The sequence below is a fragment of the Hypomesus nipponensis genome, chromosome 9 (genome assembly GCF_054491055.1).
Source record: "Hypomesus nipponensis isolate SF chromosome 9, ASM5449105v1, whole genome shotgun sequence".
Classification (NCBI taxonomy): Eukaryota; Metazoa; Chordata; class Actinopteri; order Osmeriformes; family Osmeridae; genus Hypomesus; species Hypomesus nipponensis.
In genome coordinates, this window is record NC_140369.1 from 24,737,854 (window position 1) to 24,757,606 (window position 19,753).

The window sequence follows — 19,753 nt, forward strand, 5'->3', positions numbered from 1 at the left end:
AAGCACATTTCACCACCACACAAGACATGTTGTTAAGATGCAACGTACCTTCTCAAGCTTGGCAAGCAGTTCCTCCACCTCAATCTTCCCCTGTTCCTTAGCCTTCAACACAAACACAACATCAACACCGACACCCATGTCTGTATGCTTGGATGGAACCATTTATGGTTGTTCTTGGAATAAGCGGAATGCAGTATACAAAGTTGTCTGGTCAGACAAAATTCAAATTGAAACCTATATGATTAGCACATTGGATTGCTTAACGTCAAGATGTGCTGGATTTAATATACCTGCTGGACATGGCATGTTCTTAATGCAAACTTGTGTGATGTTTGTTATTTACATTAGGTCGTTATGTCAGCCAAATTAGATGCTCTACCTGGGCCACCTTGTCATAAGTTGCCCCCATTAGACACAACCAACATAGCTTGACTGTTATCACATGTCCTGTGACCTTGGTCTTTATCGTCATCATTATCATTAAGCACACATCATTAGGCTACATACAGATGAACACCAATACAGAAGATAATGTGTTTGCTTGGCAGACGCTTTTATACGGTGTCGTGTACGGGAGAGAAGAGGGGGAATTGAACCTGCAACCTCTTGGTCTGCAGTCAAATACTGTTCCTCCCCACCCCATAATGCACCATGCCAGCATTCCTGGGCACAATCCTACCCCAGCTCTCTGGCACATGACTGCGTACCTGCGCAAACCGGTCTTAAAATGTCATAAAATACAGTAGATAAGGATTTTTGTCATAAAAAACTCTTTGTAAGGATAGGATCCCATCTGTTTTATTAACATTAAGATGCAGGAACTGGGACAAAACCTATGATAAGAGGATTCTTTGTCAAATACAATATTTCTCACAGCCTTTGAGCCTCCTGTTGGGTTTGTTTCATTTTAATTCTGTGTTCCCGTTCCAAAATGACCACCTGTTACAGCTCATTATTAATCCATAATGAATTATCACCTAATGTTGTCAGATCGTTTTTTATCAATTTCTTTTTTTTCTTTATTTTTTAGGAAAAATGTATGGATATTTTGACAATAACAAATACTCAGATGAAACATATTCATGCTGCCTGCATGAACATGCATGACGGAGGTCTGGGACAGGAAGTGTGTGGATCTGATGATGGACATGTGACTCAATTGTATACACCAATTGTCATCTGGCCTAATAAATTCTATGAACGTTCATTTGTGTACAATTTAAATTCCCACTTCAAATCATTTGTCAAATGTTGTTTTGAGTGTTCAAATGCCCTGTGTGGTCAATCAGATAACACAACCTAGAATTGACAGAAGGGTTCAATCGGAATTCCCTCAGACTCTTTTTGCATTGTGATTTCAACTACAGTATCAGTTTTCAAGTGCAATATCTGTTTGTCATTAAAAGTGCCTAAAAAGCTTAAAGCTGTGTTGGGCAAGTTGTGCGAAACTAGCCATTTCAGCTTCTGTTTGACACATTTCAACCCAAAATGTCCCACCCCCTTCAAACCCACTCCCACAAAACGACTGTTTTGAGTGCGCCCATGTAGGTGGGTAGGTAGACAGACAGGTAGCCGTCCAATCATTAGTTACGGTACGTCCCCTAACTAATGATCTGTTGTGTTTATTACAGTCTTACGATGCCCACAGATATCGGATTGATTTCATATTACCGTCAAACCTGTATATGTATTGGTTGCTATCAAGATTTTATTTAGGCAAATATGACAAAAGTGCTTCTGAAACACAATAGTTAATGTTGAGCATTAACAGTGAGTGAATACACTCATGTAACAACACAGGCTATATCTGTCCTTGCCAAAGTGAACACCATATCCTCTGGTTTCCACTGCCAACAGAAACAAACCTTCTGGATTCTCTGTTGGTAGTCCGCTGCCTTGCGTTTCAGCTCCTCGGCGGTCTGCCTCGAATCTCGGAGTTCAGACTCGTAGAGATCACTTCTCCGACGTGCAGCAGAGAGGTCCTCTTCAAGCTGCCTGATTGTCACCTGCATCTCCTCCAACTGGGCATGGTACTCCTGCCACAGAGAACGGGGAGTCAGGAAGGTGGTGTGAAGCAGCGGTGCAGTCAGACTGAAATACTGTTCAAATTCGACTTTCAATTCTCAATTCAATTTTATATCCTTGTAAATTACATTGGCTTCAGTCACTACCTTTCTCAGTGCTAAAAATGGGAATTGACACACAATTTGGATGAGTGGTTGCCACCTAATGCCGCTTGGCAAAAATCTGTAAAAAATGGGCACAAGGCCCAAGGGATCCAATTTGAATACATCTTTACTTACAGTTTTGTCTACCAAGTATCCCAGAAATCCCAATGGGATAATTACCACAAAAGAATTGTGACACCAAATCATGTTCTAGTGCCAACTAGAAAAGTAAGTCCTTTGAACAGAATGTTTTGAAACGTTGTGAATCTTGGAAAACATTACCTGCTCCTTGATCTCCTGGAGCTTGCTGCTTTGCTCCCGGATATCATGCAGAAGCTGCAATGCTTTGTCATCTTCCTGAGAAACCTCAACACGCGCTTGCTCCAAACTCCGCTTCAAGCTCTGTAGGAAAGACAGAAAACAATCACATTTTCTAAATTGTGCCTCATAATTACATGAAAACTGTCAACATCTCATCTCTGCTCTTATCTGACGATCCTTATTTTTAAGAAACATAGGGAAACAGATGAACACTTTCAGATGTGACAAAGGGAAAAGGGAGAATAGCTCTCAATCGTCATTCAAGATATTGTGCTAACTTAATATCCTCTCGCCAAAAAATAAGATGCCAGTTTTAGATCTAACTACTAGCAGCACAACTCGTGTGTCTGTCCTGCTGGAATGTCCTGTTCTGTTGCGGCAGCAAACCTGAGCTTTTCAGGGCTTCTACATGCTCCTAACTGTCATGGTTGGAGTGGCCTCTTTGAGGGGTGAACCAACCAAGTTACACCAACTTGGTAACAAAGCCAGCAACGTAAAGTGGTAAATCCAGAATCTCCAATACGGACAACTTGTTGTGTCTAGATTCCCAAGTATGACATGTAGCTGTTTATTTGGAGGGCCTACTAAGAAAACAGAACTTTTCAGTGTTCTTGCCACTGCTGTCTGTTAAATATTGTATTTGTGATTTGTGCCCCTCTAGTCCCAGTATTAACTTCAATAAGGACCTATTTACACAGATATCCCACATGTTGCTTTAACAAACACCCGTCATTATGCCAGCTTTGCTTGTTTACACTGAACCAAACAAAGCCGGCGTAATGCCGACTCGTGTGTGATGTCAGATTCCATGCCGGCATTTCAGAATCACAGGCTTGTGTAGCAAATGTGAAAATGTATATCGCTGTCACACCCAACAATTTTATTGATCACAAATATTATTTACTCTCGAGATGTCAATGTCACTGGCTACGTCATGCAATACAAAATATCATATATAAATAGTTCAACTGTTGCATAGATTATTTAATTATATTTTTTTTCATCATCTAATTTCATGTTTAAATTTCATTTTTTTTGCCAATTCGTGGTATTTTGTTTATGCTTTTTGGTTCATTCACACAAGGGCTTTGGAATAGGTGAACTGCCTATGGGCATGCACCTCATCACACTGCAAACCTTTCTTAATAATCACAAAGTAAGGAAAGGGTGACACCCCATGTGTTTAATATAGCACAGTTTTGGTTAGATAGGACACTTATTTATAATGTTTCTTTGTTCCCGTGTTCCCCTGTGGCGTTTGTTGAGTAATTAATATCAGTTTTGTGTTTGAACATTGTGCCACTCATTTCTGTGCAAATTTCATTTTATTTATGTATCAAGCCTCTCTCTCTCTAGACAGGATAGGGACCAAAGACAGGGTCGTACCATTATAAAATGAGTTTTATTATGTAAATGATCATTTTCCCCGTTTGGCTTTAGTTTAGTCTGCAGCTTTTCAGTATTAGTGTCTGACGCAAGACTATATGTTAAATAAGCATGGTCCAGCAGCAGATAATTAGATATATTAGCGGACATATCAACTTTTTAACATTTAAAGTCTTTAGACTATAATCATTTCGACAGCGGCATTTTGTCAAAATGCAAGTGTATATTTTCGAGTCCTGTAACATTCCTTTGAATGTAGCAAGGTAGTTAGCCAGCATGGCAACTGAAAAAATAAAAAGAAAATTTAATCATTCAACGACTCTAAGCTACCAGCAGATGGCGAGAACAAGCTAGATGCAGAGTAAAGCCACTCCTCTCTCGCATATTGCTCCACCTCCAGCTTCTGTTAGGTGTCACTGCTGCTAGCTGACTAGATTCCTCAAACCTGCTGGTTAGTAGCGTATTGTGGTACAACTTTGAATAATGGGTGAAAACTAAAAGATCTAAACACCATCTAATACAAGTACATGATTTGACATTGTGCTTGTTTGGCAGTTACTGACCAAGAAAAGCTTGCTAAAGTTTTAGTAGCGAGCTATTGTAATGACACTTGACATAGGCCAGTTGTTCTCAAATTGGGGGTCGCAAGACGATTTCAAGAAATCAAAGAACATTTTAAAACCATTAGAAATAGCATATTTTAGCCCCCAAAAATAAAAGGTTTATTAAAAATAGTTGTTAAATGAATGCATGCAAATAAAAAAGCCATCGGTCCTTTGATTTTCCATTCATTCGTGAATGCGGGGGTCGCGAGTTAGAAATACATAACTGCTAGAACTTTCTTCACCTAACGCTAAACCTGACAGTTATACGACTGTACTATCACTAGCATCCGCTAGTATTTGTATCTTAAAGAGTAACAACAACACCATTTCAGCCTTATCCTTTCCGTTATTATTTAGCTAAATGCCGTCTGGTGAAAAGTTGTGAGTGGGAATTTTTCATAAATATTAATTTTAGGGCTTCATTAAGCACTCAAAGTGATAAATGAACACGGCTATTTCTCTTGAAAAAAAGTTTCAGATGTCAAACTCTGCTGAGGTCGCAAAAACCACGCCCACTCAAGAAAACCTCTCCTCTTTCAACTGTCAAATACCGCTACAACAAAAGGGTTAGACTCCACAACAAAAACTTTACAACAAAAATAGATGCTCCTTGCAGGATTGTCTTTACACAGTCATATAAGTTTGAGTCTCATGAGCCAGAATAAAATTCAGAGGATATTGACGGGTCAGTCTGGTCCTTTTCGTTCTGAAACCGAGAAGGACGGACCTTTTTATGCAACTCGGCAAGCTAGAGTAGCATGTTATCGATGCTAGAATGGCATAGCCAAATAATCTTAGGAGTCTATCAATAAAAAACTGTTTATTTTAATAATAGCTTATGCACTTATGCACCGCCATTACGGACCTACAACACAAACTAGCGCACAACGTCATCGTTCTCAGCCACTCCCTCTGTTCGCTGATTCGCCGGTAGAAAATCAACCTGCAAAATCTAACTTACGTACCGAATGGCCAGACCGAGTACTGAAGCAAAATCCAAATTGAGTGGAAGTACGTCGGAGGGCAGAGCCAGATTATATGCTCAGTGCCTCCATTGCTTCATTGAGGCATGGTTTCATCCCCGCCGCGAACATCGTGAACATTTTATTTTTGAAAAACTGTTTTACGTTCTAACTCCACAATTCAGTACTGCATAGTTCAGTCTTTGTAATGTGTTTACGTAACACATTTAATATATATATATATATATATTAGTGCTGTCAGTTTAACGCGTTATTACCGGCGTTAACGCAAACCCAAATTAACGGCGTCAATTATTTTATCGCGCGATTAACGCTCTTTTTGGCCTAGCAAACTTTGTAGTTTTTTTCACATGCTGTTGCAACAACTACCGACGTTAGAAAAACTACAACACCACACCGGATCTAGCTAGACCGGAAACAAAACAACAGGCACGCCAAACACTCGTTTGGCTCGCGAGCTGGCTAAAGAGTAGTAACAGAGCCCGTTTACGGATATTAGACATTCTCTGGTAGTAGGCTAACGTTACGTTTTGAGTGGATGACGAGCGCGAGATGCCGAAATGGATGCCAATAAGATTCTGAATGGAAAGTTTGCTTTTAAAAAGTTGCCAAATGGTTCTATTGACAAGACCAGTGATCTGTGTGTTTTGTCGTTGTAAACTGAGCTATCATCGCAGCACGTCCAGTCTGAAATACCACTTGATGGCCAAGCACACAGCTGATGCGAATTCTCTGCCCCCTCGTCAAAGCCAGGCGATTGCAATGTGGTTTTCAATAAAAAAAATATTTGCACAAAGCAATCCGAACCACTTTTCTATGTTGATAAGAGCATTAAAATTTGAAAAAAGATTGGGACAAAAAGAAATCAGGGACATTTAGAATAGATAAAAATGTGTGATTAATTGTGATTAATCGCGAGTTAACTATGACATTAATCGCGATTAAATATTTTAATCGTTTGACAGCACTAATATATATATATATATATATATATATATATATATATATATATATATATATGTTTAGACAAAACTCCAAATTCACTTTACAGGGAATTATTTTTGGTGTTTAGTTACTTTCAAAGTCGCATCCAAGTAAATGGAATAATTAATAATTATGGAATTCCATTAACCTACAGTCTCAACCAACTGCATGATTTTTGTATTTCCTGATCATTTAAATTATATATTATATATTTTATTTTACATTCTGCTAACCTGTACTTGTTTACTATTTCAATTCTATGTTGTGTAGATTAATGGGAATAAATGGTTGAATATATTTTAAATGTACAGCATGTTGAAAAAAAGATTCAATGTTAACACAGCAAAAAAGGGTCTGTTTACCTATTTGCGTTCACATAATGAAACAGGGAGGCAGCAAGTTGCAAGTTCAATAAAAACAATCAGGACTGGGGGAGGAACCATGGGGCAGCAGATTCCAGCATTACAAAAGCTGGAACTTTTTAGTGATGCTGGGGCACGTCAACCAACCACATAAACCATATAGAAACACCAATCAAACGTAGTAGCCACCTAATGCTTAGCCATCACCACCCTTCAAACCACCACCAAACAAGAACGCTAACAGCAACGTAACTATCTTCCTAGCTAGCTGTACATAGTTACATATGTAGCGGATAGAATAAATTAATCAGTCAATATATATAATTTTCTCTGCAGTCAATATATATAATTTTTCGTCAACCGTTCTGGTGGGTTGTAGGACCTGGTGTAGGCTGCTACTGCTGAGGCTGCTGCACGCTCTAGTGACAGCCTACCGCTGAGGCTGCTGCACGCTCTAGTGACAGCCTACCGCTGAGGCTGCTGCACGCTCTAGTGACAGCCTACCGCTGAGGCTGCTGCACGCTCTAGTGACAGCCTACCGCTGAGGCTGCTGCACGCTCTAGTGACAGCCTACCGCTGAGGCTGCTGCACGCTCTAGTGACAGCCTACCGCTGAGGCTGCTGCACGCTCTAGTGACAGCCTACCGCTGAGGCTGCTGCACGCTCTAGTGACAGCCTACCGCTGAGGCTGCTGCACGCTCTAGTGACAGCCTACCGCTGAGGCTGCTGCACGCTCTAGTGACAGCCTACCGCTGAGGCTGCTGCACGCTCTAGTGACAGCCTACCGCTGAGGCTGCTGCACGCTCTAGTGACAGCCTACCGCTGAGGCTGCTGCACGCTCTAGTGACAGCCTACCGCTGAGGCTGCTGCACGCTCTAGTGACAGCCTACCGCTGAGGCTGCTGCACGCTCTAGTGACAGCCTACTTGTACGAATCTGTCGACCTTTTCACCCCTGATGAGTTTGCATCCCTATATATACCCCTATCCGTTCAAGGGTGTTGTTAGGCCCGGCGCGCGGTTACATCACAGTTTCTGAGATGAAAATATGCCGTTTTACTTAAATAATCAATGGCACAATTTACCCCAATGTATTCTCTCTAAAGGCACAACTTACCCCGCACCGGGGGCAATTTGTGCCACAAGACCACTTTTTTTCAGAAAGCTTAAATACTCATTCTTTACATACTATATTTCAGATCCGAAGTGATTGTTCCCAGGGATGCACCACATCCTGAAATATATGTACATAGTCGGAAGCATTACTGTCATGGCCTTGCTTTAAAGTCACTTTAAGTAAAAACTGGCACAACTCACCCCACTCTCCCCTATGCTGTAAACTGTAGTTGCGAGTGACTTGGGACTCGATACACTAACATTAGGCTGTTGTTGAGGTTAGCTTATGTTGATTTGGGTACCATTAATTGTGCATCCGTGGAAAACGTTGTTTTAAAAAGCCAAGACCAGGTCATGTAATTGCGTGGCTACGGAGCTACAATTAAATAAGTGGATTTCTAGTTAGCAACTACTGTAATGGCTAGCATGAGCAGATGTGAACTGGTAGCTAGCTAGACTTGAGCTTCCGTGCAACGTTTCAGTAGCTAGACCAGCTAGATAGCACAGGACAGTGCAATATTATTGCTCAAATTAACCGAATGTTGCTAGTCTAGCTTGTTAACCAATAAACTGCTGAACACAAGTAGCTCTACTTGTAGACAGTCTTTTCTTCTGCAACCTTTGAGTGCGCACTAATATGGAACGCTCCCCTTTAAGGTAAATGTAAACAGGCGTACAATACTTTATGGCTCAATAAAGCACACCCCGTGACTCACTCTCAACCAATTAGAATGCTTGATTTCATCCACCCGCATTATAATTGTATTTATGCCTTTTGTATGCAGGGCTACCTGTAACGTAATTAAAAAGGTTAACAATAAATCAACAACCAAACCCATTTCTGTTGCTATTATTTCATTCATGGAATTACTCAATGAGTGTGGAGAAGGGGTTAGGTAGAATGGTGGGGGTTGTATCAAACTAACTGACGTGAAAGCGAGCATCATTGATTACTCACACTGCACTCTGTGATGTAGGTGGCGAGGTCCTGCTCCAGGATGGTCCTCTGGGTCTCGGAGGCCTTCAGCTCCACATCCTTCTGCTGGAGCACCGACTCCAGGTCTGTCATCTTACGCTGAAACCTGGAGATCTCCTGCTCCATCTTCTCAATCACACAACACATGGAGCACTTTGATGATGATGCCTGGCAAAGACATCCTTCAAACCATTCAACTTTATCTAAATTAATTGAATGGGTTATTTCCCTGTGTCTAGACACAATATCCCTTTGCTGGCAAAAGTAAAAAAAATTACAATAATACAAAACTAACAAAAAACTGAGATATATGTGGGAGGTCAATAGCCAAATTGCCAATAGCCAAAGTATTCTGCAGGTTTTTTTTTCTTAAAGTCACATGATTATTAATGATAATATTCAAATGAATGGAAATGAAAGTAAAACATTTTGGCTGATCCAAAACTTTGAGTTTTGTGATCTGTTTGTGATCTACCACTATTTGTGGCTGCATCATCCGGCTGAACACTACTGTAGCACTGACTGCAGCCTCCACCTCAACTGCAAGAGGCCAAGTTACCCAGCTATCAATCTTTCGCTGCCAAAACAGCAAACATATATTTCCATTGACATAACCAAAACAAAGGACTTAGGAGAAAGATCTAAATTTGCAAAATACCTGCTGATTGAGCCACTGCAATAATGTCGTCATGTTTTATGCTTGATACTACAATCAATCTTTTAACAAAGTTTTTAAAAACAATTCACTTATACCAATATGAGGTGTTGTGTTTAGCCAGGTATGAAAAAGCACGTGGTTTAAGTTGAATTTGATGATTGACACATTTCACAAGGTGAGACATTGATAGACTCGAGAACCCCTTTTATTTAAGGGGTCCAGCAGCAGCACCAACCTTGTGACATTTGTCTTGAGTCTCCTGTAGTTCTTTGCTTTTGATGTGAAGCTTTTTTTCCATGGAGTTCGTCTTGGCCGGGGAGTTGAAGCCAGCAGCAGCTAACCTAAGAGCAAAAAATATATAAATGTGACACAGAAATAAACTTGTGAAAACAATGGTCCTGTCCAAAAAGGTGAAATCTTACAGGAATTCCTGATATATATGTTTTGCCATAAAGTGAACATATAAATGTAACTGGGTGGTTTCAACAGTACCTACCTCTTCTTACCTCTCCTGATTATGTATCTATGGGAATGTTACTTGCTGGCAAAATCATTGCTAATCAGTCTCCACCAAGATGCTAAGCTTTAAGATTACCTGTTTAGTAAGTAACCTATCAGCTTCACCTGCAGAGTTAATTATCTATGCCAAGAAAGCTGACTCATCTGAACTCAATGAATGTATCTGGACAACACATTTGGTGCTTATGGTTGAGTCTTTTGTTCTGAAAATTAGAAACCTACAGAATCTGATGAACGTATCCCGAAATCAGAACAATTCAATCTGACGAATGAATTACATGAATGCATGAATTGGATGACTGTGAATGCAGTTGGTTATCCCTCACCAAGGTGGATACTCGTCCAACCAAGTTTATTCCATTTTTTTAATTTTATGAACCTTCTTAAACTTTCTATAGGTTCTTGTTGAAAACGACAAAAACACAAGCATAAGGAACCCTAGAAAGGTTCCCCTGTGTTCCATTACGGCTCAGTGTTTTCTGCTTCTGAGGAATCCCTATTAGGTCTGGTGAAGTGGGTTTCCATCGCCTTGTTTTGAACATGCAGAAGAGACACGGACCGATTGCTCTCCTGTTTTCATTCACACCACAAGATGACTGTGGGGATGGAGGAGAAATGTGCAGTGGTGTGGGCTGGAGAAATGAAAGAGCAGCAGAAAGGGAAGAAAAACCAGAGGGGTGGGAAAAGCAGCGAGGTGGGGGTGGGGACTAAAAAACATCCTGGTTACCATAGAAATACATTCTCTTCCCCAATCTAGGGCCATCCATTCTCTGACTAATCTGGAAGCACATTTACACATTCTCCTCCTGCTGCTGCTGCTGTCTGCATCCTCATTGCAAAAGCACAATGAACCATCTTAAAAACAGTGCTATAGGTGAGGACAATAAACCCCACAAGAGATGGCAAACTAAATGCTGCACAGATCAATGGTGATCAAAAACAGCTTGGAAAACCTTAGTAACCCTGCTTCACAAGCACAGAAATGAGAAGAAAGAGACCAGGGGGGTCCCCCCCCCCCCTTCCCAGCAAACACACCGCTGACACACTCACTAGAATACCAACCATCTCTAATGGCAACACAACACAAGGCACCTTCTCATGCCAGCCCGCTGGTCTGTCTGATCTCCTAGTCAGGTAAACACACAGAATGACTCATTCCAAACCCCTCCTTTCCGAAACCAGGAGATTAGAGACATCTTAACAATGGTGGAGAAGACCAGTCAATGATAAGCAGAGTGTTATATAAAAGGGAGATCCCCCACCTCAGTCTGACACAGGGAACTGCCCAGCCCACTGGAGGCAACGGGCAAAGCAAGCACCTCCATACAGCTTTTCTACAAAGCGCAGCATACAGCATGTCGTGATTGGATGCCTTGAGACTGTTGCCGTGGCGATGGCTCTGGCTCATGCTCACTGCCCACCACCTGTTTCTGACGAAGCTTCAGCGTCGGGTTATAGGAGGCATGTTGGTACCATCAACTGGCAATGCGAGGGGGTTACTTACTCAGACTTGGCCAGCGCTGTCAAAGTCCTGCTGAAGAACCAGCCTAGAAAGGGTAGGTCCTGGCCCTGGAAGCCCAACGGCAGGGGTCCTTGTTGGGCTTTTGCTGGCCGGGGCGCGGGCTTCTCCGGCTCCTCAAAATTGGAGGTGTCATCCTCTGCGCGGAGCGTGGGGACGAACGGAGGGAGAACTGCAGGAGAAGGGGATTGGGAGCAACAGAGTCAATGTGCATCAAATGAGGCAGTGGAAAATGGGGGGAAGGAAAGAGAAAGGGAGGCGTGGGGGGGGGGGGAGGAGGAGGAGGAGGTAAGGCTATAGTGCGGTAACTCGAGCACACACACTGCCTCACTGCTCTCACTGCCTCTGCCTGTCCCTCGCTCCCTCTCTTGTGCTTGTGCCTTCTCTCTCTCTTTCACACACACACACACACACACACACTCCATTCCCCCCCTCTCCCTCTCTCTCTCTCTCTCCCTCTCTATCCCCCTCTCCCTCTCTCCCTCCCTCTCCCTCTCTCCCTCCCTCTCTCTCTCCCTCCCTCCCTCCCCCTCACTGCAGCAGCCCTGGCTAATCAGCTGGAGTCAGAACCATCTGCACAACTGTCAACAGCACGTAATCCATCAATATACCAAACAAACAGCATCTTGGATTTTAAGCATATTGTTCTCATAGTACATTGATTATCTGCTGAATCTTGAATGGCAAAAAATATATATTATATTCGTCTTTGTATAATGGCCACAGTTTAAGTGGTTAGATGGTTTAACTTTGGTCCAAACCGGACAATATTTGTCATTAGTGTAAATGTGAAGGACACAAGCAGTTGGTATTCTTTATCAGTGTGAAGGCTGTTTGATATATTGCTGTAAATGTCACCATTTTCTTTTCTTCTAAATGTGTCCATAACATCTGTCAATGCAGGTACAGACTGGGAGCTAGTATCTCATTGGTCATTTCTGGGATTGAGCAATCAAGATCATGTGAGGACCTGCAGTTGTCTGGCACACTCCTACCCTTCCTGGGAACTGCTCGCTGCATGCTAGACACACTGCATCTCAGTATCCCACCACCAACACCTCCACTATGCCCGTGCGTGTGTGTGTGTGCATGTGCGTGTGTGTGTGTGTGCGTGTGTGTGTGTGTGTGAGAAAAGAGAGAGTGAGAACTATCAATTGTCCTAACAAATCAGGATCTAATGATTTATTTGCCTAAAGGCTTTGCCCATTCCTCAACATTATTGTAGGCAGTCAGAATGGAACAATTTGGAATAACACTTTTTAGACCACTAAAATATATTATTAGAATTTATGCATAGCATGAATGTGCTATGCGCTGAGAGATACGGTTTTTTTTGTTTGTTTTTTTTTACATTTGTTATCTTTAAAATAAATTATCCGTTGAACTTTTGTTCAAGACAGACAGGTTTTAAAATGACAGTACATCAGTCTAATGTGAGTCATAGAACATTTGATCATTTATGGAACGCTCACATTCTCCCAAAAGGTTGTTATACAACCTTGTGCACTGCCAGGCAGCTTAGTAGACTCAGCTCAAAGCCTCAAACACTTTGGGACTTTGACATGAGGAGGAAGATGTGAAATATTTTAGGAACATTGGTTTTAATTAAAATACAATTCCCACATCTCCCTGAGGTGCTCACTGACTAATAATGAAAAACATAAAAATAAAGAAAGTGAATATATAAACTTATATGTGTCCTTTTTGCAGTCCACAACTGTCAAGAACAATTTAAGAAAATTGTTGGTTTGGGTCCAGATAAGCTTTGCATATAAAGATCAGCTAGGAGGGGCATACCTTGTCTTAAATTGTTCCAGTCCACACTAGAGAAGAAAGGGTGACACCGAAGTCCCTCGAATCCCAGCCGCTCTTGTGTCGCACATAGTAAACTTTGCACTAGATTTACAAAATGTTTAGAAGACTTTGGTTCCTCTGGAAACTTTAGTGAACACTGCAAGGGAAACCAAAGGCACAAAATAGTTAAATATCGGAAAGGGCAGTTCTATACCCTTTTTCACATATACACTGTTTACAAATGAAACAGGTGTTATATTTAGGTTTAAAAAGAAATGAGTAAAATACTATCATTTGCACGTTCAACATCTGCAGATTATATATAAAAAACATATATAGATTATTCTGTGTTCATTTCATGGACATAAAAACAGTGCTTAGGCCGCAACTCCAAATGACACCTCGTTTTGACACCCCCTTAAATAGATAAAAATACTTTGTGGGAAATGTCACTGAGCTCACACAGTTTATTATCACCAACACCATACAGAGCTAGCCCCCAGCACAGCAAATAGGTCTTGAACTAATTAAACATATTATATATGATAAATAACCATAAATTATGATTATTGACACATTTGGGAGACACTACCTGAAAGTTCCTAATGTTGTGCATGGTCTTGCGGGAGGTGCTATCAGTAAAAGGTAATTTCATGTAGATCATCTCATAAGCAATGACACCCAACGACCACCAGTCACACTCAGATCCGTATCCATCTTGAGAGCCCCCATTCATGGCTGCCAGAACCTCAGGGGAAACGAAGTCTGGGGTTTGAACAGGCACTGCAGGAGCTACAACCTGTGACATAGACAAATATGCACATTTAGCGTGACAAAATTAAAAGTTTTGTAGTATTTTTGGAACAGTATTTTTTAGAAAAGGAAAGTATTTTTTATATTGTCTGCAGTGGGAATGTAACAATACTTCTTGAGACGATTAAATCGCATTACAAATTTGTAACGATTCAGACAGCAGAGGGCACTATCTCCTTTTGATTTAGCTTTTTAGATATCAATGCTAACACGGCGCTAACTGGGCCTTTTATAAGATCTGATTTAATTTAATGAAATAAATTCTGGTACACTGGGATATTGTTTACCTTTTTATCAGTTGCGAGTTTGGCAGCCGAACCAAAATCTGCCAACTTGATGTGTCCAGTGCGGTCAATGAGTACATTCTCTGGTTTAATGTCTCTGGAAGGGTAAGAAAGGACAGATGTCAGAAAATGGAATAGGAAAGGCGTAGTTTGGGAACAGGAATGATGTAGGCCCCTATGTCTTATAATACATGACGTCATTGAGTGCAACCTGCTTGTAAGCTAAAGAAACATAACACATGATCGATTGGCCTGTATTTGATGCTTTCAGACCATCAGATTAAAGAACAAATATACTCTTATGCCAATAGAGATTGTGAAAAGAAAACCATTAAATATGATCCTATCAATAAAATTGCAATTGTAATTTTAAACTTTGACAATATCTACAGTGTTGTTGCTATTTTTTGATTTACATACCTTTCCTGCAATAAAACACCTACCAATACTACTTGTGTCACTGGTCATCAGGTCTGTACCCTATACTTAAAAATGAACTTTAAAATCCTAAATGTATACATGTGTGCATCTATAACAAGCATTCAATCATAAAGACGTCACCTATGGGCATAACCCATCTGATGCACAGCATGAATGGCTTCCACCAGTTCTGCTAAGTAGAACTGGCTCATGGCTTCATCAAAATGGTCATCAAACCGGTTCATCAGGGCCATGAGGTCTCCACCTGGAAGGTACTCCATCGCCTACACATACAACATAATAATGAGGGAATCTGACATTACATCTACATTTATTTATGTCACAGATTATAATTGATGTCATCCAACCTGCACGTTTTATTCATGTATTTTAAATGACGAAAATCATTATGGAAGTTATGACTTGAGGAAGCACATGCCTCAAACCATAACATTTTCATGCATTATGGTGCTATTGATTACCTACACTCCTGTCTTGTAAAGTGCATTTAGAATCAATTCAGCAATCATGTGGACAGGGTTGATGGTAATGTTTGGCCCACTTTCACTTTAATTCCTCAACTGGGTTTGCCAATGTAAAACAGCTCAGCTTGTCCATCTCAAGCTGGTAGAAAATGAAACGTCAACATCCGATACATTTGATAAATCACCCATCTTCTACAGAATGTGCATTTTAAAATGTCAAATGTTTTAATTCCTTCTAATTTTTTACAGGAAGCAAGGGCCTCAGACGTCAGATTGAGTGTAAGTTCTCTGGCAGCCAAGCACACATCTCCAGCACATGAATGGACAGGCAGTCTGAATGAACAGCAGCCTTCTAGACATGTAACCTAGCAACAGGGTACTGAGAGATTCTAGTCTGACACTTGAACAAAGATGGATTCTTTGTATTTTCACAGTTCAGAACGGCAGCCTGGGGGAGATAGGGGAGCCTGAGCAGACTTGAAACATATTTCCCACCTATTTGAGACAGTAAAGTTTGTCATAGATTATATAGAGAACATCTATTTATGAGCAGATTATATTTATATATAATAGCAGTGTGTGCAGTGTTTCACTACCCCTGGAATACTTGCTTGAGCATGTATTCGTTTTGAGAAAATATTCTGAGATATTAAGAAATATTCGTGGGGAATAAAATCACATCACACTTCTTGCTTGCTATTGGGAAACCCACCCTGGTTGTAAGTCAATACGTTAATTGTCAAACAAGTTCATTGTAGACGTACATTTACATTTATTCATTTAGCAAATGCTTTTATCAAAAGCGACTTCCAAGAGAGAGCTTTACAAAAGAGCATAAGTCACTGATCATAACAACGAGATGTAAGAATATGTTGAAACAGCTATATGTCACTGTGCTTATTTTTACCAAGCGAGGAATGTCAAGTCAATTCCGTTGTCAGACACTGTCAATCAGATACTATCAAATACGAAGAAAGACTTGTTCAGTCCAGACACTGTAGACCATGTATAACATCTTCTTAGTGTTTCCATTACACATACGGCAGTGAAATCACTCACAACTAGTGCTGGCCTAACAATATGTACTCAGGGATAAAAAAATAAAAAACAACAGTTAATATCCAATACATTTAAAAAAATTAGGCACTTTAAATCTACACAGAATCGCAAAATATCACACATCAAATGAGACATTGTTAGCATTCTGTTGCAATGAGAACTATTCATGCTTACAAAACAAGACCAAAACAAAGTTTTAGATGGTTGTCATTTAACTGTCACATGCGGTTAAGGCATAAACTATTTTATACACTTTTTAATGCGGTTTTGGTCAGTCTTTGCAAGGTTAGTCACACTAACGCACTTATTTTGTGTTTATCTATCTCAACCAAAGTCTAGCTTACCAGTTTGTTATAGTTTATAATATCTTATAATATGAATATATTGTCTTCATAAAAACAATTCAGTCTATAGTTAAATTACTACAATAAGATTTTTTTCTTCCAAAATGTAATTATGTTTTTATATGATATGCTTATTTACTTCAGTCAGAATTTACTGTCACCTTTAAATACAATATACTGTCAGCATGCCATTAGAAGTCGAGTTACTAAGACTATGGTTCAACTCATGTTCAGATCATTTAAATGGCTTCCAGAACACTTGCAGAGGAGACGGCTGACTTACCAGATAGACACTGTCCTGATCCTGAAAGGCATAGAAGAGCTGTGGGACCCATGGACTGCTGTTCAGCGCCAGGATCCTCCGCTCCTCCTCAAAGAACACAACCTGAAGAGGGACGATGCTTCAGATTTACGGCTTATCAATGAAACAGGAAAACATGACTTCCCTTTTCAGCTATAAGTATTTGAATGAATCAAAATGTGAGTTTTCAAATTCAGTCATCCACCTAAAGAGAGCCGTGGGCCAAATACTCTTCCTGTAAATGTTGGTGCTATAGGGTACCCACCCAAGAACCATGTAAAAAGTATTTTTTTATGTTTTACTTGAACTGAAATGTTGAAATGTATGAAGCACACGCTAATGGAAACTCATAGTTTTCAAGTGTTAACGTTGAAAAGTGCAATTAGCACACCAACAAATTTAAGTCAATTCACTTGTTCATCTTTTTTCTAAGCATTAGGCCTTTTCTAGCTCAAGAAGACCTTTCAAAACAATCCCTATTATTCTTCCAGACAGACGCCCCAAGATACAACTGGATTATGGTAGAGACAGCCCTTTCATCCGTTCTGCTTACTATGTAGATGCCAGTTAGTTCAAACTCTGTCTGCAGGTCACTCAGAAATCTGACTTTATTATCAACTCAGGTTTTCACAGTACAATAGCGCCCCCATAGGAAAGCAAGTGGCTGAACTCTCCATTAAAAGCTCCTGTTGTCAAACTTCTGGCAGAACTGTTAAGGTATTAGAAATTTGCATTTGATCAATGTCTTTGTTTCTAAAAAGGATACCAATGTTTTACATGTATCCATTTAGCATACACTTTTATACAAAGCGACATACAAATATTGAAAAAAGTAAGAGCAGCAGATAATCAAGAAACCAGAAGTCCACAGTTGTAAATTCTGACAAGACACAGTGCAACAATAACAAAATCTCAACTATACCGCTGCATAATTCTACAAATAGGACAACACCAAATCTCAAGTGCAACATCAACAATGGTAGAGGTACAGTCCGTTTTGGCAAGATTTTTTTCATATTAAAGAAAAAAAATACTTGTTTTAGCATTCTTACACACCATACACAGCCACAACGTCAGAAGATGCATGAATTATATATTTATGTGTACAAATCAGGGTAATTTACTTACATTTCCCTGGGTCCTCAGAGAATCCTTGTCCATGACTTTCAGGGCACACACCTCCCCTGTGGAATTTTCCCGGACAACCTTCACTTCACCATAGCGTCCACGACCCACCAGCCCACAAACGTGAAAATCTTGCAGTCTGGGTTGCAACTCCTGTAACTCTGACACAACCTCTGAGACTGGAGGTCAGAAATGCACAAAAAAACACACACAAAGTTAGCAAAAACCTTTTGCGGAAATGAATAAGTATTTATTTCCCCTTCCCTGATTAGCTCTTCACTGATAAGCTCTATACTGATTAGCTAAGTCTGTAAACGCATTGAAACGCTTGTCTTATGTAGTATTTTTAGGCTTTTAGATTCCCTTAAATCCAAAAGTAAATAAAAAACAAAGCCGTTTGTTATGTGGCTTATAGTTAGGATTGCTAGACGACCATGATTACAGACTACAGACCACAGCCTCCATATAAAGATCTAGTGTCATTACAAATGCTTACACTTTTTGACAAAGTTTGCGACATGTTCTATCTTCATGAGTTCCGAGGACGTGCACTCCTGGAACAGTAGAACCAGAGCGTCCAACAGCTCCTCCCGTCCCACACTTCCTCCATGCTGCCGCTGTAAGCTGCTTTTGCCCTGAAGGGAATATAACATTTCCATTAACTCACTGACATGTGCTTTTGGGCATTTCACACCTTTGAAGACTTGTCCAAAGCAGAGCCACTGTTCAGAAGTTTAACTTGGCAAACATTCTGGTGTTCCTCAGTGGCCAATATTGGCCTCCCAGACCCTCCAGCTGTAAGGGTCCATCAGCCTTGTGAGACAGCATCAGCCACCAAAGCGACATCATTTCAACACAGGGTGCATTGGTGCATGTCACAAGTAATACTTTGGTCTGTGTGTTATTCTCATGTAACTTAATTCAAAACACCCAGGTTCAAAGACCAATAATACATTTTACAATATTACGGTCGCAGACTGAATTGTGGAATCCAGACATTTAATCTGAAATCTTAGACAAATACAGAATTTTTTATTATAATTATATCACCTTACCACTTGTATTATATGGGGGGGAAAACAACTAGAAATGTTTAAAAGAATTGTGAAATACAATGACAATTTTACAGGGCTCTACAATGCCTTTAGGTTCAGTGCCAATAATGAATCATTATCTATCCCTCCATATGATCCGCCTTTGTGCCTAATTATTTATCGTGCACATCACTATCGTGCACATCACTATCGTGCACATCACTACATTGGCGAGACAGGGAACAGGGAGCATGATCTTTCAACATTAGAGGATAGGCCATTTGTGGCATAAACACAGCATCAGTTTAACCAAAGACTCCGAAAACTCCCTCTCCATAAAATTAAATGTCCTCTTTGCGACAAACACGACAGAGGTGATGTGTAACAGACATAGTTTGCATAATATGAAGATTAACATTGTGTGCTTGTATCATATCTGTGTCTACATCTTTTTGGTGAAGTAGTAAGTTGAGTAGATGTGAGGCGTGACCTCATCAGCA

The 19,753-nt window shown here is 40.4% G+C and overlaps 1 protein-coding gene across 3 annotated transcripts in view; it reads right to left on the reverse strand.

Annotated features, from left to right (window-relative positions):
- cita (citron rho-interacting serine/threonine kinase a) overlaps positions 1–19,753 on the reverse strand; it is a 61,336-nt gene that overhangs the window by 40,653 nt on the left and 930 nt on the right. For all 3 annotated transcript variants that reach the window (XM_084704429.1, XM_084704431.1, XM_084704430.1), the window contains exons 3-15: positions 18,716–18,854; positions 18,223–18,398; positions 17,077–17,178; positions 15,047–15,189; positions 14,489–14,582; positions 13,981–14,187; positions 13,392–13,545; positions 11,580–11,766; positions 9,792–9,897; positions 8,881–9,024; positions 2,451–2,570; positions 1,866–2,036; positions 49–102 (exon numbers count right to left, since the gene is read on the reverse strand). In XM_084704429.1, the coding sequence (XP_084560555.1) occupies positions 49–102; positions 1,866–2,036; positions 2,451–2,570; positions 8,881–9,024; positions 9,792–9,897; positions 11,580–11,766; positions 13,392–13,545; positions 13,981–14,187; positions 14,489–14,582; positions 15,047–15,189; positions 17,077–17,178; positions 18,223–18,398; positions 18,716–18,854 (1,797 nt within the window). The remainder of the gene's footprint in view (positions 1–48; positions 103–1,865; positions 2,037–2,450; positions 2,571–8,880; positions 9,025–9,791; positions 9,898–11,579; positions 11,767–13,391; positions 13,546–13,980; positions 14,188–14,488; positions 14,583–15,046; positions 15,190–17,076; positions 17,179–18,222; positions 18,399–18,715; positions 18,855–19,753) is intronic.